The sequence below is a fragment of the Salvia splendens genome, chromosome 15, assembly GCF_004379255.2.
Source record: "Salvia splendens isolate huo1 chromosome 15, SspV2, whole genome shotgun sequence".
NCBI lineage: Eukaryota > Viridiplantae > Streptophyta > Magnoliopsida > Lamiales > Lamiaceae > Salvia > Salvia splendens.
The window spans coordinates 1,852,287-1,873,573 of record NC_056046.1 but is presented as its reverse complement, the minus strand read 5'-3'; the positions used below and the strand labels follow the sequence as shown (position 1 = coordinate 1,873,573).

General features: G+C 38.7%; 2 protein-coding genes and 1 long non-coding RNA gene across 5 annotated transcripts; 1 reads left to right on the top strand and 2 right to left on the bottom strand.

The window, feature by feature from the left end:
• Positions 1-457: 457 nt before the first annotated feature.
• On the bottom strand, positions 458-916 carry LOC121768046. The gene is made up of 2 exons (XR_006043270.1): positions 759-916; positions 458-670 (listed from the first exon to the last, which is right to left on the bottom strand). It is a non-coding gene; the product is annotated as an uncharacterized LOC121768046 (long non-coding RNA).
• Positions 917-2,120: 1,204 nt separating this feature from the next.
• On the bottom strand, positions 2,121-17,131 carry LOC121766550 (inositol oxygenase 1-like). The gene is made up of 12 exons (XM_042162809.1): positions 16,872-17,131; positions 10,451-10,625; positions 9,939-10,008; positions 4,149-4,245; positions 3,674-3,755; positions 3,387-3,591; positions 3,201-3,313; positions 2,990-3,112; positions 2,819-2,888; positions 2,659-2,737; positions 2,484-2,565; positions 2,121-2,370 (listed from the first exon to the last, which is right to left on the bottom strand). Exons 1-12 carry the CDS (start codon positions 17,105-17,107, stop codon positions 2,344-2,346), a joined length of 1,359 nt encoding a protein of 452 aa, XP_042018743.1. The 5' UTR covers positions 17,108-17,131; the 3' UTR covers positions 2,121-2,343.
• Positions 17,132-17,274: 143 nt separating this feature from the next.
• Positions 17,275-19,170, top strand: LOC121766548. 3 transcript variants are annotated; one of them, XM_042162807.1, is made up of 2 exons: positions 17,275-18,585; positions 18,992-19,170. In XM_042162807.1, exon 1 carries the CDS (start codon positions 17,671-17,673, stop codon positions 18,559-18,561), a length of 891 nt encoding a protein of 296 aa, XP_042018741.1. In that variant the 5' UTR covers positions 17,275-17,670; the 3' UTR covers positions 18,562-18,585; positions 18,992-19,170. The 3 variants fall into 3 exon arrangements, 2 of the variants coding, with proteins under 2 accessions (XP_042018741.1, XP_042018742.1); XR_006043028.1 differs by having other exon boundaries at positions 17,671-18,634; XM_042162808.1 differs by having other exon boundaries at positions 17,671-18,585; positions 18,959-19,170.
• Positions 19,171-21,287: the final 2,117 nt, after the last annotated feature.

The following is a 21,287-nucleotide window of genomic DNA, read 5'->3' as shown; positions in this document are numbered from 1 at the left end:
TCGCTTGTTCATGTTGGATTATGTATTTAAAAACTTGTGTTTAGGCACATACAAATGTAGTATGTTGTTGTATCAGGATTGAGCCAGATATCCGAGTTTGGTAGAAGATTTTACCACTACGTTGCATTTTGATTGAGGAAAATTAAATAAACTTCAAATCTTCCATGACAGGTAGACATTTGAGGAGGAATGGTCATAGTGACTCAAGTAATAAAGTGGAATGACTAAACCTTTTTCCTTCATTTGTGTTGCAAAATCATATCTTAACTATCCATTCAATTTGGTTTCCAACTGGTTGCTAATTTGTAGTTGACTTGCATTTCTTTTTGAGTCGTTCCAAAGTAGTTCAATCGTTTCTCTTTTTCATAATTGAGTAACTCATTTGATACAAGCATAAATTAAGAGTATTAACATTAACATTAAATTTTGAGTGAACTTCATAAGAAACTACTTCCAATTTAGTAAAGTTTTCTATGATTTGATATATACTTTATTCATTTCAACTGTATATACCAACATACATCAAACAGTAAATACATGTCAATTTTTTGGTAGTGGCGCTTCCGTTAGTCGCATCACGGCAGATATGGGCAGGCACAGATGCAGCAAGGCGGCGTGTCGGCCTTGCAACACGAACAAGGCCCACACGTCCCGTCCCTAAACTGAAACCCTGCACACATCAGTACCACGCAGAAAATTTTAGTGTGATGAAACAAAAGTATAGACAAATTTTGATATGATTTTGGTAAGAATGTTACTTGTCTTGTTAGTGGCTCGAGCCGCCTCGGATGGCACAACAGCCGTGGCGAGGATGATGAAGAAGATGATGAGAAATGATGCCATGATCAAATTACTCTTCTTCATGCTGCTATATGCTTTGATTTCGAATATGTAAGTCTATTTTTTAGTGACGAGTTTTTGCTGAAAATGAGCCTACTTATTATATAGTGGTGTGTAAATGCTATGAATGTGATTTACTTTATTATTTTCATGGTTTCTACGAATTTGCTGATGATATTTCGGTCCTAATTTCCAAAGTCTCATGAATTAATTAACGTTGACGACGTGTTAAACACTTAACTAGGAAGAACTTTTTTGTTGAAAAATAGGTATGTGTAGACTGTAGACAAGAACAACTTCTTTGAACAAATTAAGTAGACTTAAGTCGATGCACATTTTTTTTTCTAAAAATAAAATTAAATCCAAGAATTAATTACTGTAGAAGCTTTGAATTTTAGTAAATTAGAATATAGACATTGCAATGATTTTAATACTCCTAGATGTATAGTTATTAAGAGCAAGGTTTAATCAAATTCTGCTCAATTGAAGAAATTTCAACCTTCTTACAATTGTCTCATCCATGTACAAAACAACTTCTTTGATGATGCAAAAATTTATTTAATTAGTAAAAGACGGGAGAAGAAAAGCAAAAAAAATACTTATTAATGGGATAGTTGAGAAAAATTGAAACTTCATGATTTAATATTTCATTTTTAAATTTCATGAAAACTCCATTGGTATGATCTTAATAATTAATTTGATGGATTTTCATTTCAAGAGCTACTATTTCTTTAATCTCAAGTGTATTAAATTGACTCCAATTAAAACGTAGTCTTCAGTCTTCACTCCACTAGGGTGTGGAATTGACCCATTTATCACGATGCAATATATTTGTATGCATCACGTACGATGGATTGTTCATCATGTTCTAGTTAAATTCAATTAGAATTCATTAATCCTAATTTGCATTATCAACATGTGTAGATTACTATAATAACTCAAAGTTATTATCGATGCAATTAATTTTAAAAATAACTCAAAAATAAAAGACAATTTATATTTTTTCTATATTTTAAATTAATTAATTAAATAATAATTTAAAACTTATTTTTATGTAATCTGTATAAATTTAATAATATTAATAAAAAATTTAATATAGTATTAAAATAAAATTAACTAAAGTATATAAATGAATTAAATAATGCTAAGACAACGTGGGTGAAAATTTGGGTGGGCTTAATTGGGCTATGGGTTTTTACTGATTACATTGGATTTAATATTGGGCCTCTTATTTCCTTACTGATTTTCAATTTCAAATTATATAGTAAGACAAAAGAAACTACTATGATCAATTTGAAACGGCTCTTTTTATAGCATATCTTTAAATTATTGGCATCCAAAATCACTATTTTTTTAGTTTAACTCAAACAACAGACCAACATATTACTCTGTGATTGAAACCAACACAATACATTTATTAAAAAAAATTCATTAATACCCCTTAAAAACTCTACAATCTAATCCCATCACTCTCTTCTCACAAGATTCCAACACTTCTTCACTTCACCACCTCAATTTTGCTGGGAAATACTGTATGATAGAGAGAGAGCATCACATGATTAGAAACAATACAAAACAAAATAAGTTAAGTCACATACAACCAAAATTAAATAAAATCCAAATGCATGGCCACAAAAATTCACCTTTTCAATGAGAGAGAGGTAGTAAGGCTTCACTTCCTCCACATTGATCCTCACCTTACTCTTGCTGTACAAATCATACTTGCTGCAATTCAACAAAATCACAAACCACCAAAACAGGTAAGCCAAAATTGGGGGAAAAATGAATTCTTGATCACTAATTTAGGCAATTCTTTACTTGAATATTTGAAGCCACTTGAGATTTTCTTCATCTTCCTCATTCATCAAGTGCTTGTAGGCCCCGGATCTGTGCAAAGCTGAGGCAACACAAGAATCAGATCGTGGGCCCCACCACTGAGATTCGATGAATATTTTGTTTAAATTATTTATATATGTACCGTAGAATGAATGGTATCGGATTATGAAAAGGCCGGCAGATGGCAGACTTGATTTGTTTTCCTTAGCCACCTTTGAATAAAAAGGAAAAAAATTATATGTCGAATTAATGCCGATAAACATATGATATAAAAAGATGTAACACGAAACTGTAACATAAGTATGGCGTGTACCAAATACATGTAGTCGTCGTGCCCCCATGACATAAGTACTTTGTCGAGCCCACAACCCTCCTCGTATGCTCCGAACTTGGTGTTGTATGTAGGGTTATTGTAATCTGGATTTTCCTTAAAATGCTACACAAAATTAAACAACAAAAGTAATTAAGATTCAAAATCTCTATAATGTTTCAAGGCCTAAATAGTTCAAATTTTAGCTAAAGACCTTGTGATGAACAATGGATTCGTCGAAAGCACATCCAACGGGGAATGTATCTCCCACGACCGCCCATTGAGGTAGCTCCCCGAAGCTAGGGTGAAGAAGAACTTTTCCAAGATCTACACGAGGCGAGTTGTGTTAGATTAGATTGACAATACATGTGACTAAATATCCGGATGAAATAATTTATACCGTGAATTAGGCCGGTCAAGTGTAGCCAGTCTTGATCGGGATAGTCTTTTCGGATGGCTTCAGCAGTTTGCAACAAGTGCTCAATTTGAGGCTCATCCAAATCAGGATCACTCTCATCAACAACATTGTTTAGGAGTTCACAACATTCCCATATGCTCATTTCCACCTTGTCCAATTTCCCATATTCTTCTCTCATTCTCTTCACCTGTACCCAAATATTAAATAAAATTAATAACAATATTAATTCTCCTGTTAAAAAATTTAAATTAATGTGAGTGAGAAATTACAAAGTCATAAGTCTGGTTAATGTGATTGGTTCTATAGAAATTCTCCACTCCTTCCTGCCTCTCACTTTCAGCATCATAATCCCTGTTTCAAATAAAACACACAATAATTAATTCATTAAATTATGCAAATAAAATTGAGTGAATTAAAATCCTACACAGATTATTATTATTATTATTACAAATAAACAATTAATTAAGTAGTAGTATATAAATATGTGTGTGTAAATTGATTGAATTTAGTCCTGAGAAAGGCTCATGATTATTCCTGGTCCAGTTATAATAGTTCGAATTTGTCATATGTCCAAAATCCAAACATAAAATTGAGGTCCAGAATTTTGTCGGTGGTGCTATCATGTCATGAATCAATAATTACAAATTACCCAGAATTTAATGATGATTAATAAACACTTAATCAAGCAGTGTTAATTGAGTTCATCCAACTAAAATTAAACGAATTATGGGAGAGAAAAAACACCTAAAATTATGGCCAAAGGAATTGGCATGTGGCATCACAAATCCTTCATTGTAAATCAAATCATTTTCACTATGCCCCTTTTCCTCCACTTCAAACCCTGTTTTCCAGCCACAAAAAATTAAATACACAAGAATAAAATTTATTGGACTGAGATTAAATTAAATCTATAATAAATTCTTTAAATTAAGAACTAAATAAACATATAAACTAAAGAAAAAGGGTGAAGACTACATCTAAAGGGGAAAATAGCAGATCTGAAGTAAAAAATCAATAATCTGGAAAAAAAATAAGAAAAATTACCAAAGTGAGGGTGGTGAGGAATGAGGATAGTCATCTGAAATCACAGAAAATATGAAGAATCGAAGAAGAAGAAGAAGAAGGAAAGAAAAGTAAAAAGAAATTGTTGGTGGCATTTTTGAGGAAGAAAAAGAGCAGTATTTATAATTGCCGGAAAGTCCTTCCCTGAGAATTCGGAGGAATGGAGTCCTTCACTGAAATTCTCCAACTCTTATATACTTTATCCTTCATTATACTAATATTTATTTAATATTAATAATTAATAATGCGAGTAATATCGTGTTTTTTTTACTTAGGCCATCCACAATAGGAATAGCCCAGCAATAGCCCAGCCATAGCCCAGCCACTGCCACATCATCAGCACTAAAAATCCTCCTGCCACATCATAAATAGCCCAGCCATAGCCTAGCCACATCATAAATAGCTCAGCCACATCAATAGCCATATCACTAATAACAATTATATAAAATGACATAATTAACAATCACACAATATACGAAATTTAATTTACGAGACATATACGTGAAAAGTTTAATAATACTATTAAAATTTAAAAAAGTACAATAATTTAAAAAAAGTACATTAATTTAAAAAAAAAATACATTAATAAAAAGAGTGACAATTCACTCCTCGTCTCCGTATGAAAATGGTGCGAATGAAAATGACGAGCAAAGCGCGTATATATAGTGTTTCGGAAAAAAAAAAATTAATTTTCGCGCTGGGCGGTGCGCTGGGCGATCCGGGAGCTGCAATAGCGCCGAAAGGACCGCCCAGCCGACCGCCCAGCGCCACGCCACAGCCCAGCGCTGCGCGGTTTCTCTCTCCAGTCAGCGGCTGGGCGGCTGCAATAGACCGCCCAGCGAACCGCCCAGCGCCGGCGCTCGGCTGGGCGGTCGCTGGGCGGTTATTGGTTATTGTGGATGGTTAGGAGAAAAGGAGAGAGTAGATATTCATGACTCAAAACCACCAGCTGTCGTGAAGATATTAATGACAGGCGCGTGGGACCCACGCTGAGTCAGACTCGCGTCGGAATTCCTTCTGATAGGGTGGGCCCCAGTGACGTGGATGCCAGCCAGGAGTTAGACGTTTCAAAATTTCGGATAAAACCTGTAATTAGCATATTTTTAGTATTTTTTACGGTTTTTCATATTTAAATTCTTACTTATTTTTGTGGTGAACTAATGGGATGGATATAAGTGTTAATTGAGTCTTTTGTCATTAGTAATTTCATTTTATTAATGTAAAAAGTACTACTGTATATCATAATTTTGTTATGTGGTAGTATTAGATTATTTTTATTTCTAGAAAATTATTTCGTATTTTATTTTATATTCTTGGTCTCAAATTAATTGTGATATCTCTTTTTTAGTTATGAGATTTAAGAAAGTGGTATTTAGTGTGTATATATATGAAAATAGAATAAAGAAAGGGGATTTAAAATGTTAATTTTTACTGAAATGGAGTATAAAATACTACTAATTGATATGAATTAGGATATTTTAAAAAGAATGTAAATCGATTAATTTGGGGGAATAAAAATATCCTCTGTAAATCACAGGCAATAACTATTTTTGAAAATGTGCGTATGTGTCAAATGTTTGTGGACTAATGGTAATAAATTTTTGCCAGATTGTTAATTAAATTTTTATCTTTAACGAAATACTTAGTAGTGGTACATAGTAAAATTAGTTGATTATCATAATTTTGATCAAAATGCGTGTGAGACCCTCCAAAGAAATATTGCATGTGAGATTATTTCAATCTCTATATACTAATTGCGTTGATCTTTTTTTAAATACAAAATTGCCGCTGGCATAAAATTTCGAAGTAATCAAAATAGGTATGTTGGATAAGCTTATCCTCTAACGTTAAATTTACAACACAAAATATATAAAGGAAAATTATATACTTATTGAAATTCATATATAGTGATATTTATTAGTATTTTATTGAATTTATATATTTATAAATATAAATACTATTTTTACCTGATCCGTAGCGAGTTCATACAAAATTCCTAACTTAACTATTCAAAATTTTATTGTCTCAAAAAAAAAACTATTCAAAAAATTATTACACAGACATATGAGGATAATTAAACCAGGCCTCCTATTTTGACCTAATTAGGATTATCAGCTACATGTATTCTCCTTTTTTAGTGATTAGGAATCCTATTACAACTGTCAAAATTTATCAATGTTATCTCAATCTTAAATTAATGACTGTATCAATTTTATCTTGATCTTTTTAATTTGTTAATTATATGGCAATCTTATAATCATAATTCATAATGCAACTCTTGTTCTTTCTTGTAGATATGAGAATCGGGTTATTCATGGTTTTGTGACCTAAAATATTTGGCTTCGATCATATCCCATCTAATTTTTAATGTTTGTTTCATCCGTGTAGAATTCTAGTTTCGTCACTCTTTACTACCAAATATAATAATGTACCTTATAAAGTGATGATAATAAAACATAAGTCCTGTCGCATTAGTATTTTTTAATGAATGTTAAAGTCTCTTAATTAAAGAGAATGAAGTGTTACTTGTATGATTGGACCCAAGTCAATCGATCTGATTTATGACGCAAATCAATAGAGATGGTCAAGAAAAAATGTGAAGGAATTCTAAGTTTGGAAATAAATTATGCAAAATTGATCAAGATGTGGAATATAGCCTGCCTATATGTTAAGAATATATATTTAATTATATTTGTAGTTTCAATCTTACCATGAGACGATCTCGCACAAGACAAAATTTGGCTAAACATTTATGTACTTGTGTATATGTGTGAATTATGACCATTTTATTTATAGTAGGGTCACTTTTGTCGAAATGTAGAAGTTGTAATTATAAATAAAAATTATCTTTTCTCTATAAGGTATACAGTAATTTCTTTTTCAACCTATTTAAGTCGTGGAACGGATCAGACAAAAATTTAGTCTTTCCAGCAATTTGTCCAATTAAATAATTAATCGGACAAATTAAAGACTTATGTGGTTCAAACTCATGTCATAATTTGGACGGTGAACATTCACGAGTTGGAAATTTTGTTTCGGATTTTTCCCTATATTGTACTCCGTAATAATCACTTTTGTCTCATTCTCGTATATAATAATTTCCACCTAAAAATCAGTGTAGAAATAAGTCTTTGGACCTTCTGGTTGACGAGCCACTTTTTTTTATCTGCAACCACAAAAATTTGTTCATCCAAATAGTGGACAAACCACAGTCACAAATCACATTATTTTTTCAATTATTGACATAAATCACATTATTTTTTATCATAAATCACATTATATTATCACAAATCATAATATTTTATCATAAAAAAACTGAAAAAAGAAAAAAAAAAGAAAAAAAGGTTTTCTTGCCGCCGGTGCCCCGTCCACGCCGAGAAGTTGGATGAGGGCTGTCCACCCCCGATCGCCGCGGCCCATGTGTCCTCCTCTATAGGGACCCGCGCCGCCGCCGCCGCAGAGTCGATGGCCGTCGGGGCTCCCCTATTGTGGACACCCTAAAGATAAGGCCATTTATTGACGGAAATCCGAATCCTATTTACGTATATGTAGATTTGACCATCTTTAAAAAATTGTGGGATATAAAACACTCAAATTAAAAAATAAGGAACATATATAATAGCAGATCATTAAGAATTCAGAATTTAAACAATAACAAAAAAAATTATATAATCATTGAGTATGTCGCGAGATTGAATGCTAGATTGTAATTAATTTTATATTTGTATATATATTGATGTTACATTGTCATCAAACATCATTATGTAAGCTTTGTTATTTTATTTAGAGTTTAGATTTTAGGATTAGTAAATTACCGTATATGCAAAGGTAGGTAGTATAATGTACCATTTGGCAATTTAATTAGCAATTTTATATTGTTAAGGTACACGTACCATTACTAGATATTTTTACTTCGGAAGAGGGGCATAAATACCTAACTTCTATCTTTATTTCTGGACCGTTACAGTGTATAATAGGAGCAATAAAACTAATAAATGGCAATCATTAACTTGATAATCCATTTTTAGTGTCTACTTTTAGTGCTGAAAAGAATACTAATACGGAGTATTATTTTCAATTTTGGAGAAAGAGATATGAAATGAGATATTTTTTGTAGCACCCAATGCATTTGATAATTTTAAGGTGTTCAATTTTCACTCGCTTTCTTTATTCAATAAACACTTCTCACACTTGGTACGTTTCAAAGTAAGTAATTTAAATCATTTTTTTTTGGAAAAAACATTTTTTATTTTCTCTATTATTCTAATCCACTTTCATTTTTATTATCTGGAGTATTTATTTAATTCACTTAATAACACTTTCTTAATATTTATACCCAATAAAAATATAGTTTTACTTTGTCGGTCACCGTCTAGCAACTATGGTTGGTATTGCCACGTCATCGCTCAAAACAGTTATGCACCACAAACTCTTTAGTTGAGCTGCCACGTGGAATTTAACGAAATGTGTGATCTCCAGTGTTATACAAGTGTTAGTATATTCATAATTCATCACAATGCAATCACTCCAAACTAAATTCACGTGAGTGAAAAATTGTGATAACTCTCCAACCATATCCCAAAAATAAATCTTAATGTAAAAATCTTCTCAATTTATATATTAAATTCAAATCTATTTTTGATATTTTTTTCAAATCTATTTTTGATATTTTTTTTAAACAACATCAATATGATGTTACTGCAAAAATTTTATGAGACAAAAACTCAAAATAATATAAATTTTGAATTTGATATAAATGATTGGAGTAAAATTATTTTTTCCTTGTGACATATACTCAAAAATAAATTTGAGTTAGATATAAATGATTGAAAATGGTAGTAAAGCTCACTGCTACAAGGATAGCCTATTATATGGTATGAAAATAAATTAAACAGTACGACAATTAAATTTAAAACTACTAAAAGAAAATCCAATTTTATTATATAAAATAATTACTCCCTCAATTCTCATTTTTAAATTGACCACTTTCTTGAATTACACATATTTTACGTGAAATTGTATAATACTAATATTGAGATAAAAATGTAATTGAATATTTTAATAAATAGAGGAGAAGCAAATTTATTTCCAAATAGAAAGTAGACAAACTAAAAATGAAAAGCAGACATCTTTATTAAGACGAACGGAGTATCATCAACTGTTTCAGAGAAAAGACAAATGAATGCAACACTCTGAAACGCACAACTCCATTCACGAGCTTCCTCAATTTATGGAAGCATGAGCTTTCAAATATGAAGGATCTACAGGTTACTATATTATTAGTAAATGTCCTCTCTTTTCTCTACCAACTATCAGTTCTCCTGCCTTTCAATCATCTCTGGTGGAGGAAATGGAGGACGTGTTATGCTTAGGGTGCTTTTTTCGCATCATGCAAGGAAGAACAAAATGGATTGGTTTGAAGATACTGTTATTACAGAATTCTCTGTTATAAGCACTGAAATCAGTAGATACCGTATCCAATTTTCTCTAACTTCGATGCTGCAGTATTGAATGCCTTCGATACATGGTACAGCGCACGTCCCTGGCAGAAAATACCTCTGCATTAGACAAGCAATACCTAAAGCCTAACATACACAAGCTATTACATATCATCTCAAGTTTATGCACAGAGCTACATCTGATCCGAAAATCAATAGCATGGTGGAGCAACGAACATGGACACTGAATCGTTCTAGAGGGGTTAGGATCAATATAATTGGACATCCACTCTCTTCCTATTACCTAAAAACATGAAATCCCACGATAGAAAGACATAATTCAGAGACTGAAAAAGATAAATCATTGCATCCAAAAGAATCAAAATGAAAAGGAGTAACAAGACTAAGATATGATACGGCGCTTGCAACAAAGGCCACTACCAAATCATTCAACAACGGGATAAACATTCTGATTCTGAAAGAACGACATACATACATATCACTATTTAAAGCATGGAAAATCATAAGAGGTAGAGGAATACTAACAACTCGAGAAGAGAACACGTTGCAGAGCTGAGGCGCCTGGTATACCGATCCATCCAAGACGTAGTAAGTCAGCATAGGCGTCACTTTCTCAGGTCCATCCCTCTTTTGTTTTTTAAAAACAAATAAATGAGGCTCCAACACTTCACTCAACATAAACTCTGTTCCTGTCATCTTCCTTGATGCAGAAAATTACTAAATTCGTTACATCAAACTTCACCTCAATCTTCGCAAACTTCATCTCACAAACTCCAAATATTTTTAAATTAAGCTCAATTTCAAGCAGATCAAAGGACATTACTGATACGATCCCCGTACAAGGACCGCATCAGCCGGTCGAAGCCGCCGCAAGCGAGGCCGAAGAAACGGAGGAGACACCGCCGATTAAGGAGAGGGTCGAGCAGCCATCAATCGCAACGACCAAGGCGAGACGAAACCGACGGCCGCCCGACCTGTTCGGAGATTACGTTCCAAAGTAGAGTAGGAGTATTTATTTCCTTCTATTTATTTCTTATTTTTGGTTATTAGTTTATTTTTGTTAATTATTTATTTCGGGTTTTCTTTGTTGGTTCTTTCCCGAGATGCGTTAGGATTAGGAGTCGAACTAACCCTAGGGTCCTTAGTCTATAAATAGGGCTATGTTCATTAATTCAATTATCAATAAAATTCTCATTATTTTGCCCACAAATTCGAAGTTCTCTTAAAACCCTAGTTCATCGCTGCCCGACGGAGGAATTCCGCGCACAGCGAAAAGCTAGAATCTCCGCCGATCCTGTTTAGGACGCCGGAAGTTCACCGTGATCGCCGAGCTCACTGCCGCCGATCGTCGTTGAGGAACCAAGGCCTTAACATCTGGTGCTTTCATCCGTGATCTCATGAGTCGTTTCAACAATTACGGTAAATCTGCTTGGGGCGCCAACCGCCCAGATACATCCCATAATGATGCTTCCCGTCGGCCAAATTTTAATATCAGACGTAACGAGGTCTTCCAACGCCAGGATGTCGACGAGGACGACTTGGAGGGTCGCCCAACCGGGGAATCCCATCGTGATGACCCCGTGAACGAGAAACTTGATCGTATACTAGACAAGATGGAAAAATTTGGTCAATGGAAGGATGCGACAGATCGTCGCTTAGAAAGATTGAATCCGGTAGGGTCTCGTGGAACCGAACCAGCCCTAGGGTTCAACGATCCCAACGAGGAAGAGTATGCCGATTTCAGACGAGGGAAATCGGGAGAACAAGGTTTTCGTGCTAGAAACCCTAGCTACAGGGTCCGCGATGTAGCGCCGGAAGAGCGGGACCGTCGCGCCGAAAGGAACCACGGTGGCTCCGAATGGGACCAGCCAGCGAATCGGTATGGTCGCACGTGTTGGGACCCCCCCCAACGTTATTTCCCAACCACCACGGGGTTTGACCGACACCAGGTCTCGATGAAACCCCCCCGGTTTGATGGAAGCGAGGCTACGAATTGGATTGCCAGGGTCCAGTATTACTTCAATCACGTTATGATGCCTGATGCACAACGCCTTCACTATGCGGTCATGTTGTTCGATCCGCCGGCGTCTGAATGGGTGTTTAACTATTGCGCGAATAATGAGTTTGTTACATGGCCAGAATTTCTGGAGGATGTTCGACACCGTTTCGACAGGCAGAGCTTCAAGGATTATTTCGGTTTGATTGCTAAGCTAACTCAGACAGGCACGGTTCTCGAGTACCATGACACTTTCGAGAGGTACTTGAATAGGGTCCAGGGGGTCCCGGAGGCGAAACTCTTTACCCTGTTTGTGGCAGGCCTAAAACCAGAGATGCAAGAACGTCTGACGTTGCACCGTCCGACTTCATTGGCAGCAGCTATGGCGCTATCCTTAGAGATTGCGGATACGCACTCGGAACGCGTAAATCCGCAATCCACGCCCACCTTCCAGCGCTGACAGTGGACTGGCCGCGATAATCGAGCCTCAGCAGGTCCGGTGGGGTCGCAGCCACCGTCGGGAATTATGGCCGGGACGAATCCCGCCCCAGGACAGCAACAACGCCCGAAAGAGCAGGCACGCCATCCAATGATTCGGGTGTCACAAGCTGAACGGGCAGAACGTTCACGTCTGGGTTTGTGTTGGCACTGCCCCGAAAAATGGGTGGCGGGACACGTTTGCAAGCAACGCCTCCTATGCTATGCAGACGAAGAGGATGTGTTGGAAGTGGAGTCCTCCGAGAGAGAGACGGTGGAGGAATTGGAGCCGAGGGAGGTGGCGTTTATACATGCCTTACATGAAGGTCGTCGGTCTCGACCATTGCGCGTAGTAGGGGCGATTCAGGGTCGCGATGTGAGTGTGTTGATTGATACAGGGAGCGATCGCGATTTCCTCCACCCGGATATCGCAAAACACTTGCACCTTCCCCTATCCCCGATTCGACCTTTCCGGGTAATTGTGGGTAATGGTGAGGCGCTTCTATGTTCTCATGTGTCTAGACAGACGGCGCTGGAAATGCAGGGTTCCACCTTCTTCGTAGATCTGCACATCTTGCCGGTGCACGGGCCAGACGTTATCCTAGGGATGGATTGGCTCGAATCCCTAGGAAAGGTGGCGGCTGATTTCGCGGGTAAGACACTGGAATTCAAACACGGGGATAAGACGGTTGTGTTGAAAGGGATGTTGCCGCCTCCTCGCCGCGCTAGTCCCCAATTTTTGTCCTCGCTTTCATCGTCGGGTAACGATGTGGAATGCTTCGAGATAATGCTGCTACAGCCCGATCTACCTGAATCGGTACCAGAAGGCAGCGACGAGTTTCCCGCAGGTCTGCCGCCGGGGGTGTTATCAGTGTTGGAAGGGTTTCGGGGCGTTTTCGGCACTCCAGTGGGGATGCCGCCATTTCGACCCTTTGATCATCATGTGCACTTGCTGCCGGGGACACGGCCGGTGAACGTACGTCCTTACAGATACCCGTACTTCCAGAAAAACGAAATAGAAAGACAGGTTAAAGACATGCTTGACCAGGGGATTATTCAGAGAAGCAACAGTCCGTTCTCGTCGCCAGTACTCCTTATTCGCAAGAAAGACGGCACCTTCCGTTTCTGCATCGACTATCGTGCGCTGAACAACGCTACGGTGCCAGACCATTTTCCTATCCCCACAGCGGATGAGCTATTCGACGAACTGGGTAAGGCTCGTGTGTTCACTAAACTGGATTTGAGATCGGGTTACCATCAGATCAGAATGCATGAGGAGGACGTTTTTAAGACCGCTTTTCGAACCCACGACGGCCACTTCGAATTCTTAGTGATGCCTTTTGGGTTGACGAATGCACCTTCTACTTTCCAGGCGGCAATGAATTCAATTTTTCAGCCCATGTTAAGAAAGTTCGTCATTGTGTTTTTTGACGATATACTAGTTTACAGCCCCTCGTTGGAGGTCCATGGTGAACACTTGTCCGCCGTGTTGAAGGTTTTGCAAGATCACAGCTTCTTTGTCAAGTTATCAAAGTGTTCTTTCTGTAGCTCCACCGTCGAGTATTTGGGTCACTTGATTGGCGACGGATCACTTAAAGCCGACCCTAGTAAGATCAGTGCTATGACGGCTTGGCCTACGCCGAAGAACGTGAAGCAATTACGCGGGTTTTTGGGCCTGACCGGGTACTACCGTCGCTTCATAGCGGGGTACGCCGTGATCGCGTCTCCTTTGACAGATTTATTAAAGAAGGATGCTTTTGTGTGGACTCCGGAGGCAGATTCTAGTTTCTTGGATTTAAAGGCCGCCATGACATCTGCACCTGTGCTTCGTTTGCCCGATTTCGAAAAGACTTTCTGCGTAGAGACGGACGCCTCTGATACGGGTGTTGGCGCGGTTTTACTCCAAGATAATCATCCCATTGCCTTTTTCAGTAGAAAATTGGGTCCTCGCCGCCGCATTGCTTCTACATATCATAAGGAGTTGTACGCCATAGTAGAGGCAGTTCAGAAATGGCGTCAATACCTACTTGGGAGAGAGTTCATTATTAGGAGCGATCAGAAGAGTCTAAAGGAACTGCTCCAGCAGATAGTACAGACGCCAGATCAGCAGCTTTATGTGCGAAAACTCATGGGCTATAAGTTCATTATCGAGTATAAGAAGGGGAGCACGAACCGAGCAGCTGACGCATTGTCACGCCGCGAGGAGACGGATCAGTCCGACCCACAGGATTCCGCGAGATCAGACGCCGATGATGGCCCGGACGCGGAACAGTGTGGCGCGCTGCTCGCGGCAGCATCGCACCCTATCCCGCAGCTACTGGAATTGCTCCGACGGGAGACCAGTTCATCCCCGGAATTGAGGGAAATCACGGCCGACATAAAAGAAGGGCGCGCCCCGCCACACTTGACTTTGATGAACGGCCTGGTCTACTACAACCGTCGTATATTCGTGGGCTCTCGATCATCGGCCCGGACGCCTATATTGACCGAGTATCATAGCTCGCAGTCGGCGGGCCACCCCGGGTTCGAGCGCACGCTGCGTCGCGTGGCTGCGGATTTTTACTGGCCCAAAATGAAACACGAGGTAAAACGGTTCGTGGAAACTTGCATTGTGTGCCAGACAACGAAGTATTCGACACAGAAGCCTGCGGGGTTGTTACAGCCACTACCGATTCCGACACAGGTATGGGAGGACGTTTCCATGGACTTTATTACGGGTTTGCCTCAATCCCGGGGCTACACTGTAATCATGGTGGCCGTGGACCGGTTGTCTAAGTACGCGCATTTTGCACCATTACCAACGAAATTCGATGCGCTGAAGGTGGCCCATGTGTTTATTAATTCGGTTGTTCGCCATCATGGTTTTCCGAAGACGTTGGTCTCTGATAGGGACTCGGTATTCTTAAACCAGTGTTGGAAGGATTTGATGCGACTTAGTGGCACGAAATTGAATTTTTCAACAGCGTACCACCCGCAGTCGGACGGCCAGACGGAGGTCCGTAACAGAGGATTGGAACAGTATCTGCGGGCTTTCACTGCCGATCGCCCGTCCAAATGGTCGAATTTTCTCCCATGGGCGGAGCTGGCTTTAAATTGTTTCCATCATGCAGGCTTGGGCATGTCTCCATATAAGGCCCTCTACGGCAGGGACCCGCCGAGCTTAATCTTTGCGGCGCCGTCCCGGTCAACGCCGCCGGACGCTGCTGAATTAATACGCCAACGGGGGGAGTTATTGGTGGAATTACGACAGAATTTGGAGCGCGCACAACAACGTATGCGCGAGGCCGCTAACAAACATCGACGTCATTTGGAGTTTAAGGTAGGCGACTTGGTCCTCTTGAAGCTACAGCCGTATCGGCAGCACTCGGTGGCTCGTCCGCAGTCCGCTAAGATAGCACGTCGCTACTATGGACCGTTCGAGGTATTGGAGCGTATTGGACCAGTCGCGTATCGGTTGCGCTTGCCAGAAGGGAGTAGGATTCACAACGTCTTTCATGTCAGCCTCCTTCGCGAGTTCATAGAAGGTGGCGAGTCCGGCCCGACAATGGAGCTGCCTTCGGAGTTTTTTGGCGACAGGCCGGTGGTTTATCCGGTCCGGGTATTGGACAGGCGCGTATTGTGGCATAATGATCGACCCTTGGAGCATGTTTTGGTTCGTTGGTCCGATGGGACCGATTCACCAACGTGGGAACCACTTGAAGTAGTACGGCACAAATTTCCGAATGTGCTCCTTGAGGACAAGGAGGTTGCTATGGAGGGGGGAGTTGATACGATCCCCGTACAAGGACCGCATCAGCCGGTCGAAGCCGCCGCAAGCGAGGCCGAAGAAACGGAGGAGACACCGCCGATTAAGGAGAGGGTCGAGCAGCCATCAATCGCAACGACCAAGGCGAGACGAAACCGACGGCCGCCCGACCTGTTCGGAGATTACGTTCCAAAGTAGAGTAGGAGTATTTATTTCCTTCTATTTATTTCTTATTTTTGGTTATTAGTTTATTTTTGTTAATTATTTATTTCGGGTTTTCTTTGTTGGTTCTTTCCCGAGATGCGTTAGGATTAGGAGTCGAACCAACCCTAGAGTCCTTAGTCTATAAATAGGGCTATGTTCATTAATTTAATTATCAATAAAATTCTCATTATTTTGCCCACAAATTCGAAGTTCTCTTAAAACCCTAGTTCATCACTGCCCGACGGAGGAATTCCGCGCACAGCGAAAAGCTAGAATCTCCGCCGATCCTGTTTAGGACGCCGGAAGTTCACCGTGATCGCCGAGCTCACTGCCGCCGATCGTCGTTGAGGAACCAAGGCCTTAACAATTACACAATAAACACCTTATACCAAAAAATGTACTATAATCATAGCCATCTCTTCTAACCTGGATTGAATTAATGCTTACCAAAACACTGTTTCAAATTTTCAATTTTAAACAATAGCAACCGAACTATCTGATACTGAATAGAAATTGAAACTTACGAGAGGTGAGAGATGTCGAGGGGGTGAATTGCGCGGATCCGAAGCTGCTCATTATTGCACGAATAGTCGTAGAAGGGGGAGAGGGCGAAGTAATCGAAAACTAGGTTTCGGTCGAGCGGATATGTGTTGAGCCATAGCTGATCGCGAAAGCAAATGCTAGTCATGTCTGTTCCCGGCGGCGGCGGCGCAGCCATGATTCCATCTGCCGGCGGTGGAATCATCGGCGTCGTCGCCATGGTTGTGTGTATCCTGCAGAGCAGAAGCTCAAATTTTAGGGGCGAGAAGTCACATATTTTTGGTTGATTTTTCTTTAATAAAAATCCTCTATTAGTATCATTTTGAATTTTCCAAATCCAATTAATATCATAACATTTCAATTAAATTTTTTATTTAATTATATAATAATAATCAATTAGAAACAACGTAGAGGCGAGGAAGTCTTTGGATTTAGGTCCCTTCCTTTTGAAGAGACTCTTCTCTCACAAAACTGTTTTTCTTCCACATATTTCCTCTTGTTTTTTTCCTTTCTCCAGAAAAGAAAAAAAGAGAGAGAGAACAGAAGAGGAAATATAGTTAAGATAATCCCCAGGTGAAATTTCCATGAAAATTTCCTAATAGGTATCAACCTGTTGGAATTCAACTCTGTGGATTCCAACAGACCAACCAATACGCTTCCATCCAATCCACCCCAAATCAGTTTCCCCTAATCCAAAAATATTCGCCACCTGTTTGAAGAATTGCCCCAGAGAGAAAGAATCTCTTAATCTTATTCATCACACGAAGAAAAAGAGAATAAAATATGTCTAGCATCTATTCGATATCCTCTGCGAATCAATCTCCGGCGAGATCAAGTGATCAGAAAATCACGCAGTGCACGGTGAGCTGCGTGTATCAGACGCACATTGCCGGCTACTGGCGCAATGCGACTGTGGTGTGGAGCAGGAACATCATGTTGAACTCGTTGTGGATCTCTGTGGAAAGCGTTGAGCGTGATCAAGTTTGCTCGTGCAAGCTCGAGCTTAAACCTTGGCATTTTTGGTCGAGAAAAGGCAACAAAACTTTCATGGTTGATGGGAATCAGCTCGAGCTCTACTGGGATTTCCGATCAGCCACATTCTCTGGCCCCGAGCCGAGTAAAGACTTCTACGTGGCATTGGTTTTCGATGAGGAGGTTGTGCTGTTGCTCGGTGACATGGAGAAGAAGGCGTATAAGATAACGAAAGCTCGAGCTGCAATGCTCGAGGCTCTGATGTATTACAAAGAGGAGCATGTGTTTGGCAAGAAGTCGTTCTCCACTAGGGTGAGGTTCGATCAGGGAAGGGAGCACGACGTGGTGGTGGAGAGCTCGACGGCGGGGGATAAGGATCCAGAGATGTGGATTAGTATAAATGGGATTGTGTTGATACACATTAGGAACTTGCAGTGGAAATTCAGGGGCAACCAGACTGTGGTAGTGAATAATCAGCCTGTGCAGGTCTTCTGGGACGTGCACGCATGGCTGTTCTGCTCGCCTGGGACGGGACACGGCCTCTTCATCTTTAAGGCCGGGGGCGAGGGGGACAGTGAGGGTGATGACGACACTCAGTGCGATGGGAGTGACTGCAGCGGCCCTAGCAAGTACTCCTCTGCGAGGAGCTACTCAAAGGCCGCGGAGACGTGCTTCTTTCTGTATGCGTGGAAGATTGAGTGAGGGAGGAAAATAGGCTTAAAAGAGGTAAGGGGGTGTAAAGGCAAAGTGGTGTAAATCTTGTGAGGTTTGTTAGGTAAAGTTTTATTGGGAATACACTTTGTTTTTTTGTTTTTATTGTTGTGTTCTTGATGGTTGTTTTAACTCACATGTTTTGTGCTAGAATAGAACATAAACAGATTTTTGTGTCAAGTTATACCCTTCATTTAGGCCAAGAAATCATTTTTCTGAATGTATATGTTTCATCAAAACTGTTGTTTTCAAGTCTTCTTGAAGTTGTTTTAGTACTATTGTTTCAAGATTTCTAAGTTCATCATGTGCTCTCTTAAATTAGCAGTTTTTGAGATGTCTGAGCTTCTGTCTTAACATGTCTCTGTTGATTGTTATTGTATGTTACCAGATTGACTATATCTTGTCACCTATTCTACGGCAGGATTAATACGTTCGACCAAAGACTAACCGGCCGATCTTTCAAGGGGAAACTCTATATGCAAAGCTGCTTCCCTCTTTAAGAATACACCAATTTTTTGTTTGTACCATGCAAGTTAGAAATGTAAATAAACTTCAAGCATACATGATGGAAATCGACGATTGCAGAAATTTTGTGAAAAAGACTGCATTTTGGATACTATTTCATTCACCATAAACTGCTAGCCCATCTTCATCAATGCCCTCTTCTTCATCATTTCATCTAGCAGTTCATCTTAGAAGGTGCTACCTCCTAACTCATTGCTGTTTGTGTTGTATTATGTGAATATATATGAATATGGCAATTTGTATGTATGAATATGGACTTGCTGTTGTATGAATCTTGCTCGAATTGCGAAACTAGGATCTTGCAACATCATTGTGTGTATCGAGGAGTTTTGTTCCCTCTAAATCAGTATGAACCTATATGAAAATTATGTGGCATTTGATCATATTCGTTTGCATCTTGTATTTCTTTGTGTTGTATGAGTGCAAAGACACCATAATCCATTACAGAGTTGCATTGAGTAATAGTAATTAGAATTTCTATTTTGGTAAGTAATAGATGATTCATGTATTGGGCTTTTAAAGAAAGTTCTGAAGAATGGGCCCAATAAAAGTCTGATCAAGTCCTAGTTAAGGTGGCTTTAGAGATGTGCCTTTCAGAGAGATTTTATGTAATTCATAACTAAATAAGAAGTAATTTAATAAATTACTACTAAATTGTGGTATTTGTATAATTTGGAATTTACTGCGTTAAACCTTAGTGTCGTTTTTGCTTCTGTTATTGTTTCTTTTGCATGCGCCATTTGTAACAAATGTACATGGCAAATTAATAATTGTCTTCCCTAAATCAAAAGAGCACATTTTCCCCTGAAACCAAACAAACTCACATACATATTTCTCAGACAAATTAAATTTGTTTAATCCATGGTGAATAATCTAGTGGCCACAAAAAAATTGAACAGTGAGTAACAGAAGGTGTATGCACGTGCAAGTTGGGATGATGAGTTCAAAAAAACCACTTCAAAAATTGCCAAAAAAGAAGCATAAAACATGTGCGTAGCATTAATGTTTTTGTTCTGAGAATGGTGAGTTTCAAGGGTCACGCTTTGGATTGAATCAAGGAGACACGCACTACTCTACATTAAGAGAATGTTTGCCACTGTGGTTAATTACTTAAATTAATTAATACCTTAAATATTTTAATACAAACAAACTAGATCTCTCCCAAGATAAAGTGGCACTTAAGTAGTAGGAGTATAAGTACAAAACGTCATCAATATAAGTTGTTTAGGAGCTTATAAATTTTTAAAATATTTGGAAAAATAAGTTACTATTCAGTTTATATAATGTAAAAATAAGCTCCAACAACGATCAAAGTTAAACATTATATTTATATATAACACTTGTAAAAAATCATTATAGATGGAAAAGGTGATCTGAAGTCCACTTTCCCTTGTTGATTTTATATTTGGAGTGCCACTTATAGTGGTCTTGCATTGTGGGTGTCATGATTATACTCATCATTAAAAGATGATTTATACAAGTAACAACTTAAAGCAATGAAAAAAGGCAATGTTAATGATGGCTTCATAATTATGATCCTTCAACCTTTTAGCATGTTAAAGCACAATTTCGCAATCATAAAACATCATTATCTAATGATGATAGAGTATAATTACCAAGTCATAAAAGGGACAATAATCCTATTTTATCATGTCAACTACACTCATACCTAGCTCAAGAAACTTAAATTAGGGAACCAATAAAAAAAGAAAGGCCAATAGGAGTATTTCATTTGGACTCAATCATTTTAGCATTTTATCGAAAATATCTCAACCAATAAGGTAATTATAACTAGGGCTGGCAATTTTTGACAAGACACGATAATCCGATACGAATCTGGACGAAATTATTGGGTTTGGGTCAAGTCTTATTGGGTCCGTGTCCTTATCAGGTTGACCCATTAAGAATTCGATAATTTCGGGTTGGGTGCGGGTCGGATACAGATAACCCATTAAGAAATAATAATATTATTTTTATTATTATTTAAAAAATATGTATATTGATTTAATTTTTAATTTCTTGTAAGTTAGGTTTAAATAGTATAAAACAAATTTTAATCGTGTAAATTAGGTTGAAAAATAAGGTTTAATCGTGTAATATCATGTTTTAATCGTTTAATATCGGGTTCGGGTCGTTATCGTGTCGTGTCAACCCATATTATATCGTGTCGATAACGGGTTCGTGTCGGGTGT